Source organism: Balaenoptera physalus (assembly GCF_965194825.1).
Source record: "Balaenoptera physalus genome assembly, chromosome: 21".
NCBI classification, from domain to species: Eukaryota; Metazoa; Chordata; class Mammalia; order Artiodactyla; family Balaenopteridae; genus Balaenoptera; species Balaenoptera physalus.
In genome coordinates this window covers 39,819,986-39,841,994 of record NC_138902.1, presented here as the reverse complement: position 1 = coordinate 39,841,994, position 22,009 = coordinate 39,819,986, and the positions used below count along the sequence as shown (strand labels likewise).

Here is a 22,009-nt window from a genome sequence, read left to right as displayed (position 1 = left end):
TATTGATTTGGAGAGTCAGGGAATTTCAAGTATATAAAAACCCGAGTGCCAAAAAGTAAGATGAGAGTCCAAAACATAGAATGCACAAAATAGCCTACTACAATGTTCAATGCACAAGAGCTAGTAATTATTACCCAATATGTAGAATTTAACCTAACACATATTTGGAGCAGATTAATCTTTTAGCATTTCAAAAGGAAGATCAATGGCAAAATAAGATTGATTTAATCATTAAATTCGTTATTCTCTAACACACAAACCGTTAAATTTTTGTTCCCCAGTTTTAATTAGCAAAAAAGTAATAGCTGCAAAACCAGCCAAGTGAAGTTTTGAAATAATTAATGAAATAATTCTTAGAAAAGCATCTTTACCCTCCATACAAATGATAAGCAGGATTGTGGATGTGTTAGTGTGTGTAGGGATGGGAAAGGAAAAGTAGGAAAGTTAACCTATTTACATACGATTCTCAACATAAATCTACTTCACAAATAATTGCACAATGTTCTGCTTTTCTATGCAAACAAAATGTGCCTTTGAATCAATAGGTTTTATAAAAACAGTATACAAGATAACTAATTTATAAAATTTTAAAATATGTTTACACACGTTAATATTCAGAACTCAAAGAGAAAAAATTTCAATAGGATAAAAATGCTTTGGAAATTAAGATGTGTAGAAGGTAAGTAAGTTGTGCTAAATCTTCTATCCACCATGAAAACATTTCTTTTCATTCTAACATAACAATATTTTGGAAATTGTGTCTCCCATCTTTTCACATGAGAAGCTTTAAACACTAAGAAGATGCTATTCACTTTTAGAGCAGGGAACTTCAAGTAATTATAAAAATATATTCTATCCAAATATGCTCTTTTATTGAAGTATAGTCAAATATATGTTTCTTTAATTAAGTTGTATCTTAGCAGAATTCCAAATTTCAGCATTGAATTGTGTGTTAACACTGATGCGTAGAAGTTTTTTTATTTTTGGCAAAGTTTCTGAAGCCATATTTTTCTAGAAATTTAAGTTTTAAGAATATTAGAAATTAAAATATTTAATTCACTTTGAGCAAACCATAATTAGTTGGCAATATAAAGTTTATGTTGGCAAAACATTTCAGGTATAACATAATTGAAAGTGTTATTCTGAAGGCCGTATTTTTATCATGAACATTCAAAAGCAAAAGAACTATGAAATCATTATTTAATTCTATAAAACTAGGCAAGGCACCTTCTTGTTTTTTATGACACTTCCAGAAATGTCATTTCCTACATTCATTTCTACACACAGTCCATACTTTTGAATTCATACTTCTGAAGATATGAAATATTAGAAAACTATATTTTTCCTCACTACGTAAGAGAGAGGAAATTGTTTTTGCTTCATACCTGTTTGGGATAAGCAATTTTGCATACATACTTAAACGTAAGCACAGACACATTAACACATACTCCTGCAGTTGAAGATTTTATCTTTCACCAACCTCACTTAGGCTAGTGATGGAGATTATTCTTGACACTTCCCATTTAAATAGCTTAGATGTGTTTTGTCAACTTTAATGACTGTAACTAAAACAAATGCATCTGTCATTGCAACCATCTATACACAAACACACATACACCACACGTGAGAGACAGGGAGGTTGTGTGTGTGGGGTTGTATATGCATATGTATACACACGTGTCTGTCCATGCACATTACATACATTTCAAAAATATTTATATGCATATATATATAATTGAAATAAAGTTGCAGAAAACATTCTTTACCACGTGTACCCTAGTAGTTCGTATTTTATTATATGCTATTCTTTTATATTTGAAAAATGCATTTCCCAGCCCATATAATTGAGCTCAAGATCCACTAATGGGTTGCAGCTAACAGCTGGAAAAACACTGGCTTAAGTAACGGCAGTATAAATCACATGTTGGCAAAATTAAACATGCTTTTCTACCGCGACTGCAACAGCACTGTACCCACCTGATACCAACATGGTATCAGGAATGTATTACTTAAACCACATATAGGTCAATGTTGGGACAGTGTAGCCAGAATGGTTTCACCATCATTGATAGAAGAGTGACTTGAGTTTCATGAGCCAGGATTAATTGCATTGCTGTTATACACTTACACATAACTGCTTCTTATTTGATGGAAGGCTGCTAAAGTTTTGGGTAGGATGTAAATTTTAAAAAGCAATGATACTATTTTGGCAAATTGATAAATACGGTCTAGATTTTATGTGGAACAGAAACATGTTCATGACTTCCCAAGAAAGTAATGACAAAAATATGTAATGAGTAGAGATTTGCTCTCAGGAATACCTCAAATTATTAGGAAAGTATAATGTTCTCCAGGAAATACTATTCAGTGAAAAGCAAGGTCTGGAACAGTGTATAAGGGATGCTATCTTCTGTGTAAAAAAATAAGAAAAAAATACATACATATAGACTTACATCTTTTCTTTGCAAAAAGAAACACTGATGATATAAACCAAAAGCTATTAAAACAGCATGCTGGAGATATGAATCCAAAAGACCTTCTCTGAATATACTTTTTCTCATAATTTTAACTCTGATAATCACTTAAACGTTTTCCACTTTCAAAATAATGAGTTGAAAAGAAAAAGCATGTAGTATTTGCAGGATAAAGCAAATATCTCAATATATACTTATATTTAAGCAAAGATGGTTAGAAACCAAGATTTTAGTGGAAGTTATTAGTTGAAGTCAAAGGACTAAATTTAAAACCCCAGTAATGTTCAATTGGATTTGGAAATAGCACTATGAACTTTTTTGCCTAAAAGTATGTACAGGTATTTCTTGCTTAAGATCAGTAACCTATTCCCCCAAATATAATAATGCTCTTATCCAAAAAAGAGAATTAGGGCTCCCTGAAGGGATGGCTGATGCAGGCATGGGGGAGAAGACGGGCAACATGAGTGTATGGCATCTGCTCATCCCAGAAAGCAGAGAAGCTGGAAAAATAAAGGGGTCATGCCATACAGGCGCCAACACGAAGGGGTCCCAGTTAGGCAACAGTGAGACAACTAGCACATCAAAGGAGCATTTGAAGCCAATATGTTCAGATTTTTACTTAAATAAATAAGCAAGATGGAAGGAAGAAGGGAAGGAAAAACTAGAATAACAACAAAGAGCATGGTCTTTGATTCCTTTCTGTGGAACGAGGAGTGGGAAATCTGTATTCATGGACCCTTTACAGCTATGGGCATCTGTGCTTCAGAAATAAGGCCGTAAAGATGCATGTATAAGGATGTTTCCTGTAGAATTGTTTGAAAAAGCCATAAATTGGAAGAAATTCCAATGATTACCAATAGGAGATTAATAAAATAAATAATAGTACATCCATTTATGGACCACTATGCAGCCAGTAAAAATGATGGAGCAAACTTCATGAAAGGACATATAAAGAGGTCCATAATATATTGTTTAATGGAAAAAGGAAATTTCAGAATAGTATAAAAGGCTTTATCCCATTTTTGCACGAAGTAAAACAGTATGTGATTATACAAATAAATGTATTTGCCTTAAAAAGATAGAAATCTGGAATGAATGATATAAGACCATTCCACTAACTGTGGTCACCTCTGGGATTAGAATTTGACAGCACCTGTGGGTGGGAGCAGTTTGAGAGGGAATGTTTGCATTTCATTTTATATATTCTTACGTCATCTTAATGCTTTTTTACAAGCATTGTTGATTTTGTAACACATAGGTAAGAAAAGAGATGATCCCTTCCATGTAACAGTTATTCTCTTGCTTAACCCATCTCTCCCACAGATGCCAGGCTGCAAACAAGACGTGCCCCACAGATTACATATGGAATAATCACATCTGCAGATGCCTGGCTCAGCAAGATTTTATTTTTTCCTCTAATGTTGGAGATGGTAAGCCGAATGCTGTATTAAAGACTAAATGTCTCTATTTTGATTAACAAATATTGTAATATTAAAATCACATGTACAATATTCATTTTCATGCTTTGAAATCACTCACTACAAAATAGGACACTTTCTGCTTCGTATGGGTATTATTTTGGACTTCTTTGTAACGGAACCTACCTGTGTGTGTGCACAACCCTTTAATGAACAACATGGAAAGGAAAACACTCTTAAAGGCTTTTTATTGTTTCTCACCACACCCAGAACCAAGTAAGGGATAGTAAAGATGTCCTGACTGTGTTTGTCTAGACTCTGCAGACGGATTCCATGACATCTGTGGGCCCAACAAGGAGCTGGATGAAGAGACCTGTCAGTGCGTCTGCAGAGGGGGGCTTTGGCCTTCCAGCTGTGGACCCCACAAGGAACTGGACAGAAACTCATGCCAGTGTGTCTGTAAAAACAAACTCTTCCCCAGCTCGTGCGCGGCCAACAGAGAATTTGACGAAAACACATGCCAGTGCGTATGTAAAAGAACCTGCCCAAGAAATCAACCCCTAAACCCTGGAAAATGTGCCTGTGAATGTACAGAAACTCCACAGAAATGCTTCTTAAAAGGAAAGAAGTTTCAGCATCAAACATGCAGGTAAGAAATCTTCATAAACAGTATTCATTTCTCTTACTGGAAATAGTTTTCTCAACGCAAAGCAGTTTTCTCAACCAAAATATTGGTTCTTTGTTAGAATGGAACTAGTTAAGTTCTGGAAGATGAATTCTGATATTTTGTAACCAATGCTAAATTTTTGTGAGACTTTGCTCCCAAAAAAGTAAGATGGGAGTCCTGGGAACCAAAACCAGATCCAAGCTCAGAATGCACTAAATCCTTGTCCCAGAGACTAAGGTAGTAGCTCTCCACATGAGTTAGAGAACAGATGCATAGGACAGTCACTTGCGGAGCATTTTCAAAATATATCCAGGTAGTGCACACCTGCCCCCAACAAAATGATGATGCCATCAGATGTAATTTTGTACAGCTGTTCTAAGTGCAGAACATGTGCAAGCTTTACAAAGGATAGGATGATACCGTTTACTGTGGAATTGTATCTAAAAATGAAAATAGTTAAGCGAAGTAGAATATTTAATGGAATCAGAGAAATAAATTCATACGTTGTTAGAGGTTACTCAAGACATTCCTTAAACCTGATTCTGCTCCCTTCTTCACCAGAAAAAAATGAGTCTCTTGGACTCAAACACTTTCATTGTTAACCCCTGAACCTCTTCCTCTTTGATGTGAGAATAAGCCAGACCTGTGCTTTTGACATTTGCTCCCACCCTCCTTCAGCATCTCGCTCCACCACTCACGCCCTCTCCCTTCCATACCTTCAATGTCCTCAACTCTAGTGTTTGTCCCCCTCAATTTTTTCTATTTTATTGGCATCTCACTGCGATTTTGAGCATTCTGTAGCAACCAAGCTCTGTCCTTGTCTTCTGAGTTGCACCAAGACCAGGCATGTGGCATTTATCTGTTCACCTCTTTCATCTCTCATTTATTCAACCAACTGGAACCTGGTTTATGCCCTAATATTCCACGATCAAGTTCAGTAGACCCTTCATTGTCAAAACCGATGGACACTTTGGTCTTTCTGTAAACCTGTCCTTTCCGTAGTTTCTCTTTAGGCTCTCCTCTGCTTTGAGTGAGACCACATTGTGCTTTCCTGGTTGTCCTTTAGGTTTTCTGACCACTTGCTGTCCATCACTGGAGTTCTCACTGGTTCTCTTCTTCCACCCACTCTTTACAGATGGTGATAACACCCTTTCAACAGACGATTATTCACATGACTTAAAACTTTATTTACATTTATTTATTTACAATTATTTATGATTGTAAATAATTACAATTTATTTACATTTATTTACAATTTAGTATCTGCATGAATACTTCCATTTATTTACAATTTAGTATCTGCATGAGTGTTCATCATTACCTTTATCTTCAGTAAATAAAGTGTCCTTCTTTTTGATTCTCAAGAGTTTGTATTCCCACTTCAGTTCATCTTTCTGATGATTTGTCCACACTAACATGTTAGCTACTGCATGAGGAGACCTCCATGAATCTAGGTATCTCATTAATGACATTTTTTTTCTTCCATTATCATTTCAGAAGACCTGATAGGAATCCTTGTTTTTCCTCTTTAGAATATTCTGGGCAATGATATTCCAATTTTACTTGCATATCCTACTCTAATCACCAAAAGGATATTTCAAAAATGCAGAGTATAGATACTAAATCTTATTAAAGATCATGAAACCATTTTTTCATATTGAATCCAAGTGAACCCAGTATACATTGAAAAACCTGAAATTTTTGTTTACATAAAACTAACCAGCCATATTTTTCTACAGAATTCTTACATTAACTTAGTAGAAAAGATTTCTGTCATTGTATTTCTCCTCATCGCATACATTGTTTCTTAATAGCTTTCTATTTACTGACTCTCTCCCCATGGTCATTTTTCTAAGTGTATAATTCCAGGTTTTATGCATATACAGAAGCAAAAAAAAGATAGTTTAATATTTTGAAAATATATATACTCATTTTCTCTTCCTATTTATTCCAAAATTGTGGCAGGCAGAGTATACATTCTGTGGTTCACTGCCTTAATCAGCAACTTACATTGATCATTGAGAATTGTATCTCTTTAGTAAAGGAATACCAGTGGCCTTATAATAATGTAATTGTATTTAGAACTTTAAATAAATAAATAACATTCTAACAAGATATGCTTTCTTTTCTGGAGCAAAAGAAATGCTGTTTCAAGATCACATCTGTAGTTTTCCTGTGGTGCATGTTTGATCTGCAGGTCACCTTGCATTTTTCTTGCATTATATCCATCCCCACTGCCCCATGTTACGTACACTCATCCTCCAGAAAAATCCTTCAAAGATGGCTCCCATTCACTGGCGCCACAGGGCTGCTGATGGTATTGGCTGCTGGGTCGTTTGTCCTTTTGCCACCACTAGAAACCGGACATCTAGGGTGGGAGGAAAGGGACCCTCACAGTGAATACAGTCCCTTCTCCCAGTCCCTCCCCCCAGACCGCACTGTGTTCACGTGCAGCCCGGGTGGAGGAGGGAGGCTGCCAGCTGCCAGCCCAGCCAAGAGTGAGGATGGGGCCCTCCCTGGGGACCACAGTCCTGCCAGAATGGCTGGGCTTAATCGCTCCAAAGCCTGGGTTCCAAACGAGTCCCAGAGTCTTGTGAATTCCGCCGTGCTTACGTGATCACGCTAAGTCGGCAGACCTTAAATACTCACTTTCAGAATTTCTGTTTTATGTTACTTTCATCTACGAAGCACAGAGCACTTCAAAAGAACTAATGCTAACAACACCTCATTCTTCCATTCGTTACTTCTGCAAGCAAGACTTTTTTTTTTTTTTTTCACCTTTTTTGACCAGGATTCTTTATTTATTTATTTATGGCTGTGTTGGGTCTTTGTTTCTGTGCGAGGGCTTTCTCTAGTTGCGGCGAGCGGGGGCCACTCTTCATCGCGGTGCATGGGCCTCTCACTATCGCGGCCTCTCTTGTTGCGGAGCACAGGCTCCAGACGCGCAGGCTCAGTAGTTGTGGCTCACGGGCCCAGTTGCTCTGCGGCATGTGGGATCTTCCCAGAGCAGGGCTCGAACCCGTGTCCCCTGCATCGGCAGGCAGATTCTCAACAACTGCGCCACCAGGGAAGCCCCTTTTTTTTTTTTTTTTTTTTTTTTTTTTTTAGGTTTTTCCATTCCTCTTATATTTGGTAATTCCAGGCACAAACTTTAGCAATTTATAAACTGGAGAACAATTTTATGATAAAATGAGTAACTCTGTTCTAGTTTGGAACTTAGAAAGACACAAAAGTGCATTTGTAGCATAACAAATTCATCTCCTTGGTCTTTAACAAAAGTCTGTCCTTCTTTGTTCCCCTAGTTGTTACAGACGACCGTGCACAAATCGAGTGAAGCATTGTGAACAGGGACTTTCATTTAGTGAAGAAGTATGTCGCTGTGTCCCTTCATATTGGAAAAGACCACATATGAACTAAGATTGTATCTTTTCTAGTTCGTCATTTTTCTGTCATGGGAAAACGGTGTTGCCATGTTAGAACCATGAACACAGAGACTTTGTGGGACCTGGTAACAAAGACAAAAGTCAGTTTCCTGAACCATGTGGATAATGTTACAGAAATGGACTGGAGATCATCTGCAAAAGACCTCCTTAAAAGACTGGTTTTCTGCCAATGACCAAACAGCTGAGGTTTTTCTCTTGTGATTTTAAAAAAGAATAATGACTATATAATTTATTTCCACTAAAAATATTGTTTCTGCATTCATTTTTATAGCAATAACAATTGGTAAAGCTCACTGTGATCAATATTTTTATATCATGCAAAATATGTTTAAAATAAAATGAAAATTGTATTATAAGCTGGTAAGTTGAGTCCATTACCATCTTACGCTATCAGCAAAACTTGATATTATGAAAACTGTCCTCTCCCCCTGCCCTTTTCCTTTTTCTCTAATTGGATGTCAGATTTTGATTGCTGTATGATCCTGTAAAAGAAAGTTTCAGAGGGACAGCGGTTGCTATTAATTTTATTTAAATTCATCTCTTAATATAGTTAATGAGTAGAAATGTTTTAGCACATGACACTTTTGAATTTATAGCCAAATGAATCAATAGAAAACATATCATCTTATAAGAGAGTCTGCTTAGCATGGTTATGCAATTGAAAGTTATTCAGTGCCCTTGGAGCATTCAGACTCTTAACCTGATATGATAGCGCTCTGTACATATTAAAATGGCTTTAAAATATTTCTCTTAAAAAGAATCTTTCCATATTTTTAATTTCTTCTGACCAGCGAAATACTTTTTATAAACTGAAGTGCTCCTATCCAACACATATAAAATAAATTGGAAATGACATTTAAATGCTCATATGTGCTAAAAAGGAAACCTTTCAGTCACACAATTAAAGCACTTGTTTCGTTTTTTTAAAAAGGCAGCACACTAAAATTTTTTTTCTGGGAACAAATATTTTGCCTACATAAATGCAACCACATAAGTGGTTGGCTTGTTGGCAGAAAATTGATTATTTGCTCGTAGGACATGGCTACTAACAAATAAAAATACATAGCTACTAGCAAATACATAAAAATAAGTAGTCCTGAAAGGAAAAAAAAAGAATCTATAGAGTTATGTAAAAATGGCTTTTAAAACTTGCAAATTTAATATAACAAAAACATTTTAAATGGTATAGGTGACTACTCAGTACAGTACAAAATATTAGTATCTATATGTTTTTGCTACAAAATAATTTATTTTTTATAATATTTGATTAGAAGGTCGATGCCCTAAAAATATTGAAACACTGTTTTCAATACTGACTTTTAAAACAATGTTACATGCAAGGTTTACTGAATTACAGGTACGTACTCTGCACAACTTTAACATGTCGTTCATAAAGTCAGATTGTTTTACGTACTGGGAAAAAGAAGTAGTCTTCTGAAATTCTCTCATTATACATTTATGGACCATCTTTGTATTTTTTAAGTAAAGATGAATCTGAAGCCTGTAGGCAGAAAATATATGAAAATATGCATTGTACAATCTATGAACCAGCTATGGTCTGGGTAATTTTCAAACTTGAGAACAGCAAAAACAAACAAATGAACACAAAAAACAACAGCAGCAGCGACAACAATAATAATGAAACAAAAGTAAAAGATAAGTATATTTGACAACAGCTATAGTTTTATCAAAATTTCCCCAACAGAACAAATTCAGGAGTCATTACAAAAGGAAGAATGGAATCATAATAAACAATATCTTTCCACCTGCTGGGGAGGCACAATCCCCTGGTGCATAAAATGGTCACCAGCTATACAATTCAACTGAGATTCAATTTAATACTTTTTCACATTTCAGCCAAGAATGTAAGCAACCAAACATTATATAAGCTGTTATGTTGATCTAGCATCAATCATTTTTAGTCTTGATACATTTTAAATATATTAATTTTTTTAGATAATTTAGAAAAAATCTATTCTAAGTTTCCAGTGAGCCCCCTGAGGCCATGTAGAGAATATTAGGATCTGATATAATGACCGTTACAAGTTATCAGCTTAAAAAAATCTAAACTATGTGTTGACAATTGGTTTCTCAGAATATGTGAGTAAGCCAAAGAAATCACTAGACCAAAATATAAAGTGTGAGGCATGCCAGAAAAAATAACATTTAATTTGTCCCTGGAGATGTAATAATTTTGATGAAAGGCAAAAGTAACATCAACAAAGACAATACTTTGCCAGAGATTCTTGCAAACAATTTTATATGGACCATAAAAATCTCACTTCACTACATTATAATAATTGAGATTCTGTGGTGCTGGTTAAGAAAGGGACTAGAGATCAAGCTAAGCAGTGATTTAAAATATTAGCAAATAGGATTCAGCAAGTAGCTAAAATAGACAGTGAGCATTTTCATAAACTCTGCAAGCCTCCAACTACCAATCAGTCAAATCTCAAGGATAAAGATGAGAAAACACTGGAAGCTTGCAGCAACAGTTACTATATCCAAATCTTGGAAAGTTTATAAACAGAATTTTATGTCTAGAAATCTAACACTGTATATATACTCTGTTTAAAAGACTCATGGAACAAAATATTTTGGTAAGCAGTTATAAGATTTAGCTTCCGTATCTTTTTTTCTTTCTTTCTTTTTTGGAAGGGGGTTTTGACATTTGCTAACTGCTTGAGTGAAACAGATTCATTATTAGAATTTCTAAAAATAAATTTTGTCCTCCGTACCCATACTGCTCAAAGCAGAAGTCTGAGGGGTGACCGCCAGTGGCATCCCCCGGGTACACTTCTTTAAGAGAAGGGATAAAGGTCACTCACTTACCTCCACACAGTCCAGACTTCCTCCAGGGGTACCGTGCTCTGCGGGAATTTTATTCAATGAGCGTGAGACAGAAACAGACCCAACAGGTGAGAGAGATCACATTGCAGCCCTTGTTTGGGCATTTTGCCAAAGCTTATGCAACTCCTTACGTGGTCAAGTTTCTATATTAACCCCCCCAGGAAGTGCCGTGGCAAAGAGCTGAACCAAGGTCCTGTGGCTCCACTTTGTCTACGTTTCTACACCGTTTCCCAAGATATGAGCTCCCATTAGCAGATTTTTCAAAGGATGCTTTTTAGGGACTTTACCTTTTGAACTGAAAATGAGAATAACATAAAAAATAGTATTGCCCACCGCTGCAGTAGAAGAGAGTGTGTTGACGTGTCTGATTTTTTATCTAGAGGAACTGTAGAAAGTTCTGAATAAATCCAATGATTGTATCCTAAAGAAGCATAGAGTCCACCCAGAGAACTGTCTAAGGAATGCCGTGACACGTACATTATAAAGTAAGTACTGGTTTATATGTTCGTGTTTGAATTTTTAATATATTGCCTCTGTTGTAAGTGGAGAATAGCTATCTGTTAACTTGTGGAAGTGTAAATGGGGTTTGACGGTTTGAAAAAAAAATTTAAACCAAAGTTTCACGTGCTCTTTTATCTTCATTCCATAGCCAACAACTAATTGCTTTAAAAAAAAAAAGCACACTGTAAGAAAAGGAGCTGGACTGGGAATTGAAAGCCAGGTTTTTAATCCTGACTTTACTGCTTTGTCCTTGAGCAAATCACCAAAATCTTCTGAGTCTCAACTTCTTAATCTGTGAAAGGAAGGAGTTGAATTAAATTGTGCAGGATGTCCAACTCTGAAGTTACAAACTATGTACTAAACTACATACAGAGTGGGGGGAAAAAAAATAAGAACATTTTAAAGAACTTCAGGGAAGCCCCATTCCTGTGATTAGTGACCCCATTAAGAGGAAATATTAATCTTTTAAAAATGTTTCATATAAGAAGTTGTAAATGAAAAATCTGTCTCCCTTATACTGTAATTCTAATTCTCAAATTCTAACTAATTTAGATAACTCAAAGCAACATTTTTCTTGATTTCTTCATACCAAAGGTGGTCACACATGCAGACGTTGGAAATTTTCTTTCAACTGTTGGAAAAGTAAGTATCTCAAAAAAAACAAAACCAAGCAACTTTCACAGGAAAGCAAAAATTGAGACTTCCTGTGCACTGCTTCCAAACCTCAGTCAGAGGCACATATACTGTATTTCATCCAGGCAAGGCTGTTGAAGCAGAAATTGACTTCTGATACTATTTCCATCTGGGATTCTGATAATAGGATTTGATTAGGAACTGGGCCTGTACCGTCAGGATCTGGCATCTACATGTTCGTAAGTACAGAAGTCAAAATACTCAGTGCTGCCCGTGGACTAAACAGAGACAACCGTAACTCTTTTAATAGAAATGATTGTGAGACACCACTGACAACTTTTTTTTAAGTCTCTGAAGACTAGTTTTTTTTTTAATTAATTAATTAATTTATTTATAATTCTTTTTTTTTTAATTTCATTGAAGTATAGTTGATTCACCATGTTTTGTTAGTTTCAGGTGTATGGCAAAGTGATTCAGTTATACATATATATATATATTTTTCAGATTATTTTCCCTTATAGGTTATTACAAAATATTGAGGATAGTTCCCTGAGCTATACAGTAGCTCCTTGTTGGTTATCCATTTTACGTATCATAGTGTGTCTCTGTTAATCCCCAAAATCCACCAAATAATGACTAGCTGGATAAGAAAGAATTTGAAATTGTCTCAATCAGAAATACTTAATATTACAAATAAAATTTATAGTTTTAAAAGAAGAAAAAATTTTATTTATATTCACCACACACTGCCTTATATGACTTCATAACAATATTTGTAGTATTTTGTTAATGTCATGGGACTTTTTTTCATCATTTTAAAGCAGTTGCACATATTCTTAATCTTTTTAAACATTATTTGTCCTTATATTTAAATGTTTATATTTAAATTCAGTAGAAGTTCTTTTTTTGAGAATATAATTACACCTCCACCATGTAGCGGAACTATGTAGCTGACTTGTTCATTCCGTTTACAAAAAAAACAAATTGTCTTCAGTTTGAGAGTCATATCTTGAGACACTTGCCATCAATATTTCACAGCAGCCTTCCCAATGTGTAAAAAACTGTATGGTCTAACACGCCCCATTCTTTATATTTCGTATTTCCTTTCTATGACAGTTTTTTTCAAGGCACTAATTAGTTCTCCCAATGTCCTGCTCAGCTTAAACAGTGAGTTTTAGCCCCTGATTATTTCTCTCCTCATTCCCATCCTCTGCTGTTTCTACTGCACAATATTTTTGGCAATTGTTTCTCAATGATATGGCATCACAGGAAGGAGACAGCACGCAGGAATCAGACAGGGCTCGGGCGGGTCATTTCCAACATCACCACCTTCCTCCGATTCTATCCCAGGCTTTGGACTGACGGACTGTTGGCCCACTGTAAGATAGTCTCTCTTAATTTTGACGTTTGTGAAGCTCCTGTTCCTCCTGGAGCATACAGTGAATCAAGAGAGGGTCACAGACTAGCATCTGCTAATAAGAGGGAGGAAAAAGGAAGCGAGGAAGGAGATGAAGCAAAGATGAAAACAGGAAGGAGGGACAGGAAAAAATGAGGAGGGTCAGAAAAGGAAAATAGGACAGAAAAAGCAGGCACACACAAATTTTAAGAAAAGAATGAAGACGTTGAATGACCTTTCAGGAAGGGGATGGAGAAGGAGTGGCAAATTCTTAAAACACGTAGGAGAAATCTCTGCAGGTCATGAACAAGCATGGCAGAAGTGAAATCTGCTGAATAGTTCTTGAATTGGATTATGGTATTTACCAAGTAAATGGGGTGAATAGCATGATGGTTGTTTGAAAATAATGGTAAAAGTCTGAGGTAAAACACTTGAAATACATTTGGCAGGAAATAACTTCCATCTCTACTTGTGGGCATGCACACTGAAAGTCACATCATCCACCATCGTTCGTATCATGGTGAGGTGCTTTCGAGAAGATCACGAGGAAACAGAAAGCATCTCTTCATCTCCAGATTTAAAGCAGATGGTTTTGCATGTAACATCAGATCACATGAGAATTTCGTTGTGATTTTTTTGTCTCACAAGTTATATGACAGGTTTGTGCTGTGTGTGAGGAAAGGACAAGTTCTGTTGCCCCTGTCGCATGTGGGTGGGCAGTGACGGGGTTGGCAGGAAAGAGAAGTCTTTCTTCATCTGTATTTTGCGGGTAAGGACCCACGTCCTCTGTGCTCTGGGGGACCTCGAGCTTCAAGAGGCTGAGGGGGTCCTGGAGGTTGCAGAGTTCTCTTGAACAATACAGTCTCTTCTCTGCCTCTGAGATAATTCCCGGAATTTGAGTTAGACCTAGAAGAAGTCTTTAGCAATTCTGAAAGTCGACCTTTCATTTTCAGGAGAGAGAACTGTTGAAGGTTTCTCCTGAGACAGACAGTGGAGAAGCAGAGTCCACATGAAAACACAGGGCAAGTGATCGTCAGTGTAATGTTTGTCTCACTTCTGCAATGACAATCAATGTGTGTTCCACAAAGTTCCAGGCTGACACCAGACCCCCAGTCCTCATTCCACAGAGCAGGCCTACTTTTATGTTTTATGCCAAGATACTGGGGGGGTGGGGGTGGATTTTATTTTAATAAACGTCCTTGCAAATTCTTTTTTTAAATTACTGCTCTGACATAGGACATTTACGTTATTGAATTACGTTAACAACCTCTTGCTCTCTGCAAAAGCCATCGCCGCCCAGCTGAGCAGCTACGCCTGAAGTTTTGGCCAAAACCCTGTAGCACTGAAAAGCCTCTCCTTGACCAGGGAACCAACATATGCTGACACCAAGCAAGGCCACTGTGCTCTTATCAGGAGAGGGGAAGATTTCTTAACCCCCCGTGCAAAGTGCCCCAGCCCGAATACTGCTTACAACAGAGAATTTCTTAGAAAAACGAAGTAGGCTTTAATTCAGGTTTTTAACAATGTACACTTATTGGACAGCCTCTGACCGAAGCACAAACCTAAACCAGCATGCGCTGGGCTGCAGCGTCCTCTGGGTTGGATTTATAATCAGCCCCTTCCCTTGAGCCACGAGGCGTTACTCTTGGACCAGACCCATATGCCTTGATTCTCTCTTCGCTTCTGAAGAGTTGTCTTACCAAGGACTTTGAGCTGCAAACAAACAGGAGCCTCCCTCACCTGGACATGCGTAATTTTCGTCAGAAGGCTGGAGTGAACTCAGCTCCTTTGTAAACGCGCTTTGCCCTCTCTTAATCTGGTCAGCTGCCATAACAGAATACCACAGACTGGGTGGCTTGAACAACAGAAATTTACTTTCTCACAGTTCTGTAGGCTGGAAGTCCAGTATCAAGGGGCCAGCAGGGCCCCTTAATCCTGAAATCAGGATTTCTAGTTTCTAGTGAAATCTCTCTTCTTGGCTTAAAACAGCCACCATGCGTCCTCACTGTGTTCCCATGAGGTCTTTCCTCTGGGCACCCGTGGAGGGAACAGACTCTGGTGTCTCTTCCTCTTCTTAAAAGGACACCAGCCCTATCAGATCAGAGCTCCAGCCTCATGACCTCATTTAACCTTGAATACCTCCCTAATAGCCCTATTTCCTAATGCAGCAACACTGGGGCTTGGTGCTTTGACCAAGGAATTTGGAGGGGACACAGTTCAGTCCATAGCAGTCCCTCTTGCAAATTTTAATTGGCAAGAAAAAGTTGAATATGAATCCAAACTTTTGACACCAAAGAAAGTTATTTCAAGGCAGATGGAGCACCTGAAGAGTGTTGGGAGCTGGTGTGAGAGCCAAGTAAAGGAGAACTGCAGAGAAAATAATTCAAGAACATTCACGCTGTACCTGAAACTCCACCTGAGTTTTTGAAAAATAGCACAACTGAGCTGTAAGTAAAAATAATGAAATAACTGTGTATATAAACTGGGTTTTGCTTCCAACTTGGGTCTTAAATTGATCTGCCTCTATAGTTGATAACATCAAGATACCTTGTATTGTAATGAGCTTGTGTTGAACAACTGTCTGCTGCTTTCATTAATCTCCATGCATTCTTAATTTGTTAGAAGGAAATCTGGAAAAAACTGGCAAATCTAGAAATGATTTTTCCAAGCAAGATACAAAACTTAAGAGACTCTCAGGATTCAGCCAAGTATCAAATTTTAGAATCTGAATTTATCACCACTTGTGATTATAACAAAACAATGTTGTAATACATTCAATCATACATTTTGTCAAATTAGGTCATGAAACTTTGTACTTTAAATATATCAATTCCAACCCTTTCCTCTTTAATATGTAAAAGAGTTTACTGGAGGTTAGCTTTGAGAGATCAAGATAAATGTTCTGAGAAAGGGTCATTTTTAATTTTAAAAAAAAGTGGGTTCTTTTTGTAAAACATACAGACAGAAAGAAAAAGGAAACAAATGACAAGAAATAATTTAAAGGCATCTGAATATTAATGACATTACACTGGAAACAAATTTTGTGTTCAAATGTCTACTTGATTAAGCATTTCCCATATCATTTAGATAGGAATTTCCTTCATTTTTAATAAAATGCACTTTAGTCATAAACCTTAGAAATTCAGTTTAAATCAGCACTCCTCAAACATTAACTATGAGAGAATTCTTACTGCACTGTTAAAGGGAACATGATCTGGAAAATGTCACTGAGAAATGCATAATATTCCTGTGCTTGAAATTGAACAAAGCAGGCAAAACTGTGTCCTTAATATATAACGTGCTTATAAGATTAGACATAACTATTAAACAGCTGTTGGAGAAAAAAATACCATAACTTAGAAATAGCTATGTTGGGAATTCTCATCTGTTTCTAGCAGATTTGAATTTAATTTTTTACTCCTTCCTTCCTCAAAAGAAAATAAATTTATAGAGATCTATTGAAATCCCAAGTACCTTTTCTAAAAGATGATCAACAGAAGTCTCAATCAAGCCGATTCAAAGCATAGTTTGTTGAAAAGGGTGAAAGGTTAAAGTGTACAAATATGAGGGCTTGGAGGAGGGGAGGTAATAATTTTAAAATAAAACTATAAAAATCACCAGACCAAAGAGTGTGGGCATATATAAATTTAAAATACTAATAGGCAAATTAAAAGGTAAAACAGGAATCTATTATAATGTTAATAAAAAATATAGACCATCCTCCATGTACTACAAATCTCAAGAAAACCTAAATGTTATCAGTAAGATTCAACTTTCATCTCTAGGCAGGAAACACAAGAGAAGGAAAAGACCTACAATAACAAACCAAAACAATTAAGACAGTGGTAACAGGATCATACATATTGATAACTACCTTAGATGTAAATGGATTAAATACTCCAACCAAAAGACATAGACTGGATGAAGGGATACAAAAACAAGACCCATATATATGCTGTCTACAAGGGACCCACTTCAGACCTAGGGACACATACAGACTGAAAGCGAGGGGATGGAAAAAGATATTCCATGAAAATGGAAATCAGAAGAAAGCTGGAGTAGCAAATCTCATATCAGACAAAATAGACTGTAAAATAAAGACTATTACAAGAGACAAAGAAGGACACTACATAATGATCAAGGGATCAATCCAAGAAGATATAACGATTGTAAATATTTAGGCACCCAACAAAGGAGCACCTCAATAAATAAGGCAAATGCTAACAGCCAAAAAAGGGGGAATCGACAGTAACACAGTCATAGTAGGGGACTTTAACACCCCACTTTCACCAATGGACAGATCATCCAAGATGAAAATAAATAAGGAAACACATGCTTTAAATGATACATTAAACAAGATGGACTTAATTGATATTTATAGGACATTCCATCCAAAAACAACAGAATACACTTTCTTCTCAAGTGGTCATGGAACATTCTCCAGGACAGATCATATCTTGGGGCACAGATCAAGCCTTGGTAAATTTAAGAAAATTGAAATCGTATCAAGTATCTTTTCCGACCACAAGGCTATGAGACTAGATATCAATTACAGGAAAAAATCTGTAAAAAATACAAATGCATGGAGGCTACACAATACACTACTAAATAATCAAGAGATCACTGAAGAAATCAAAGAGGAAATCAAAAAATTCCTGGGTACAAATGACAATGAAAATTTTGACAATGACCCAAAACCTATGGAATGCAACAAAAGCAGTTCTAAGAGGGAAGTTTATAGCAATACAATCCTACCTCAAGAAACAAGAAACATCTCAAATAAAAACCTAACCTTACACCTAAAGAAATTAGAGAAACAAGAACAAAATGACCCCAAAGTTAGCGAAGGAAACAAAATCATAAAGATCAGATCAGAAATAAATGAAAAAGAAATGAAGGACACAATAGCAAAGATCAAAAAAACTAAACCCTGGTTCTTTGAGAAGATAAACAAAATTGATAAACCATTAGCCAGACTCATCAAGAAAAAAAGGGAAAAGACTCAAATCAATAGAATTAGAAATGAAAAAGGAGAAGTAACAACTGACACTGCAGAAATACAAAGGATCATGAGAGATTACTATAAGCAACTATATGCCAATAAAATGGACAACCTGGAAGAAGTTGACAAACTCTTAGAAAAGCACAACCTTCCAAGACTGAACCAGGAAGAAATAGAAAATATACACAGACCAATCACAAGCACTGCAATTGAAACTGTGATTAAAAATCGTCCAAAAAACAAAAGCCCAGGACCAGATGGCTTCACAGGCAAAATCTATCAAATATTTAGAGAAGAGCTAATACCTATCCTTCTCAAACTCTTCCAAATTATAGCAGAGGGAGGAACACTCCAAAACTCATTCTATGAGGCCACCGTCATCCTGATACCAAAACCAGACAAAGATGTCACAAAGAAAGAAAACTACAGGCCAATATCACTGATGAACATAGATGCAAAAATCCTCAACAGAATACTAGCAAACAGAATCCAACAGCACATTAAAAGGATCACACACCATGATCAACTGGGGTTTATCCCAGGAATGCAAGGATTCTTCAATATACGCAAGTCAATCAATGTGATAAACCATATTAACAAATTGAAGGAGAAAAACCATATGATCATCTCAATAGATGCAGAAAAAGGCCTTTGACAAAATTCAACACCCATTTATGATAAAAACCCTCCAGAAAGTAGGCATAGAGGGAACTTACCTCAACATAATACAGGCCATATATCACACATCCACAGCCAACATCATTCTCAGTGGTGAAAAACTGAAACCATTTCCTCTAAGATCAGGAACAAGATAAGGTGGTCCACTCTCACCACTATTATTCAACATAGTTTTGGAAATTTAAGCCACAGCAATCAGAGAAGAAAAAGGAACAAAAGGAATCCAAATTGGAAAAGAAGTAAAACTGTCACTGTTTGCAGATGACATGATAATATACATAGAGAATCCTAAAGATGCTACCAGAAAACTACTAGAGCTAATCAATGAATCTGGTAAAGTAGCAGGATACAAAATTAATGCACAGAAATCTCTTGCATTCCTATACACTAATGATGAAAAATCTGAAAGAGAAATTAAGAAAACACTCCCATTTACCATTGCAACAAAAAGAATAAAATACCTAGGAATAAACCTACCTAAGGAGACAAAAGCCCTGTATGCAGAAAACCATAAGACACTGATGAAAGATATTAAAGATACAAACAGATGGAGAGATATACCATGTTCTTGGATTGGAAGAATCAACACTGTAAAAATGACTATACTACCCAAAGCAATCTACAGATTCAATGCAATCCCTGTCAAACTACCAATGGCATTTTTCACAGAACTAGAACAAAAAACTGCACAATTTGTATGGAAACACAAAAGACCCTGAGTAGCCAAAGCAATCTTGAGAAAGAAACACGGAACTGGAGGAATCAGGTTCCCGGACTTCAGACTATACTACAAAGCTACAGTAATCACGATGGTACGGTACTGACACAAAACCAGAAATACAGATCAATGGAACAGGATAGAAAGCCCAGAGATAAACCCACGCACATATGGTCACCTTATCTTTGATAAAGGAGGCAAGAGTATACAATGGAGAAAAGGCAGCCCTTCAATAAGTGGTGCTGGGAAAACTGGACAGCTACATGTCAAAGAATGAAATTAGAACACTCCCTAACACCATACACAAAAATAAACTCAAAATGGATTAAAGACCTAAATGTAAGGCCAGAAACTATAAAACTCTTAGAGGAAAACATAGGCAGAACATTCTATGACATAAATCACAGAAAGATACTTTTTGACCCACCTCCTAGAGAAATGGAAATAAAAACAAAAATAAACAAATGGGACCTAATGAAACTTAAAAGCTTTTGCACAGCGAAGGAAACCATCAATAAGACGAAAAGACAACCCTCAGAATGGGAGAAAATATTTGTAAACAAAGGAACTGACAAAGGATTAACCTCCAAAACTTACAAGCAGCTTATGCAGCTCAATATCAACAAAACAAACAACCCAATCCAAAATTGGGCAGAAGACCTAAATAGACATTTCTCCAAAGAACATATACAGATTGCCAACAAACACATGAAAGGATGCTCAACATCACTAATCATTAGAGAAATGCAAATCAAAACTACAATGAGGTATCACCTCACACTGGTCAGAATGGCCATCATCAAAAAATCTACACACAATAAATGCTGGAGAGGGTGTGGAGAAAAGGGAACCCTCTTGCACTGTTGGTGGGAATGTAAATTGATACAGCCACTGTGGAGAACACTATGGAGGTTCCTTAAAAAACTAAAAATAGAACTATCATATGACCCAGCAATCCCACTACTGGGCATATACCCTGAGAAAACCATCATTCAAAAAGAGTCATGTACCACAATGTTCATTGCAGCTCTATTTACAATAGCCAGGACATGGAAGCAACCTAAGTGTCCATCGACAGATGAATGGATAAAGAAGATGTGGCACATATACACAATGGAATATTACTCAGCCATAAAAAGAAACGAAATTGAGTTATTTGTAGTGAAATGGATGGAGCTAGAGACTGTCATACAGAGTGAAGTAAGTCAGAAAGAGAAAAATAAATACTGTATGCTAACGCATATATATGGTATCTAAAAAAAAAAGAAAAGGTTCTGAAGAACCTTTGGGCAGGACAGGAATAAAGACACAGACATAGAGAATGCACTTGAGGACACGGGGAGGGGGAAGGGTAAGCTGGGACGAAGTGAGAGAGTGGCATGGACATATATACACTACCAAATGTAAAATAGCTAGTGGGAAGCAGCCACATAGCACAGGGAGAGGGCTCAGATCAGTAATGTGGGACTGAGACAGACTTCCCCACCGGTCTCCTCAGATCTCAGAAAGCCAGGCCGTTCTCAACACACTCTGCTTTTCAGGATTTGTCCCCAAACTGAGACGCTACTGTCCAGTCTCTTGAGCAGCCGACCAGCGAGAGCCACCCCCTCTGCCTCCATCTCTCTCTGCCAGAACCTCCCAAGAGCCAGAGCTTTCCTTCCATTCTATTACATGGAGATTGCAATGTTTTTAGCTCAGCAGAAGCCAAAAGCTTGGAGTTAAAAACAGACAGGAGTGATTTTAGATCATCAATTTCACAGCCAAGTTTTAGAGAAAAAATATATTTGACCACTGAACCTTCAATCTTGGCAATAGAAAGTTATAAAATAGGCAAAATATTGCTCAGTAAAAGGCACTAGCCTACTGGTATCACAGAAGCACTACATAAAGGGTGACAGTCTAATTCCTGCTGAAAGCAATTCTGAATTAAAGAGGCTAAAACCAGAATTTTGTTGGCTTTCCAAAACCTAATATGTAAGGGGCAAATCAATTACTTCAATTTAAAGTGATATGGAAACATACTCAATCCAGGCAACTTTTCATCTCAATAAAGTTCTTTATAGCTATTTTTTTTTAATGAGGTACTGACTACATCCTAGGCTTTATACTAGGTGCTTTACAAAATTTTTAAAAATTTCTTCCAATTCCTAACATTTCAGTTATAAGTGTTCCCATTTATAGATTTGGCGAATGAGAAGCTAATGGTTAAAAGCGTATGTTCTGAAGACA

At 36.6% G+C, this 22,009-nt stretch overlaps 1 protein-coding gene across 1 annotated transcript in view; it reads left to right on the top strand.

The window, feature by feature from the left end:
• VEGFC (vascular endothelial growth factor C) overlaps nt 1–8,358 on the top strand; it is a 97,725-nt gene extending 89,367 nt beyond the window's left edge. The window contains exons 5-7 of the mRNA XM_082444106.1: nt 3,798–3,904; nt 4,208–4,541; nt 7,862–8,358. Of these exons, the coding sequence (XP_082300232.1) occupies nt 3,798–3,904; nt 4,208–4,541; nt 7,862–7,976 (556 nt within the window). The 3' untranslated portion in view covers nt 7,977–8,358. The remainder of the gene's footprint in view (nt 1–3,797; nt 3,905–4,207; nt 4,542–7,861) is intronic.
• Nucleotides 8,359–22,009: the final 13,651 nt, after the last annotated feature.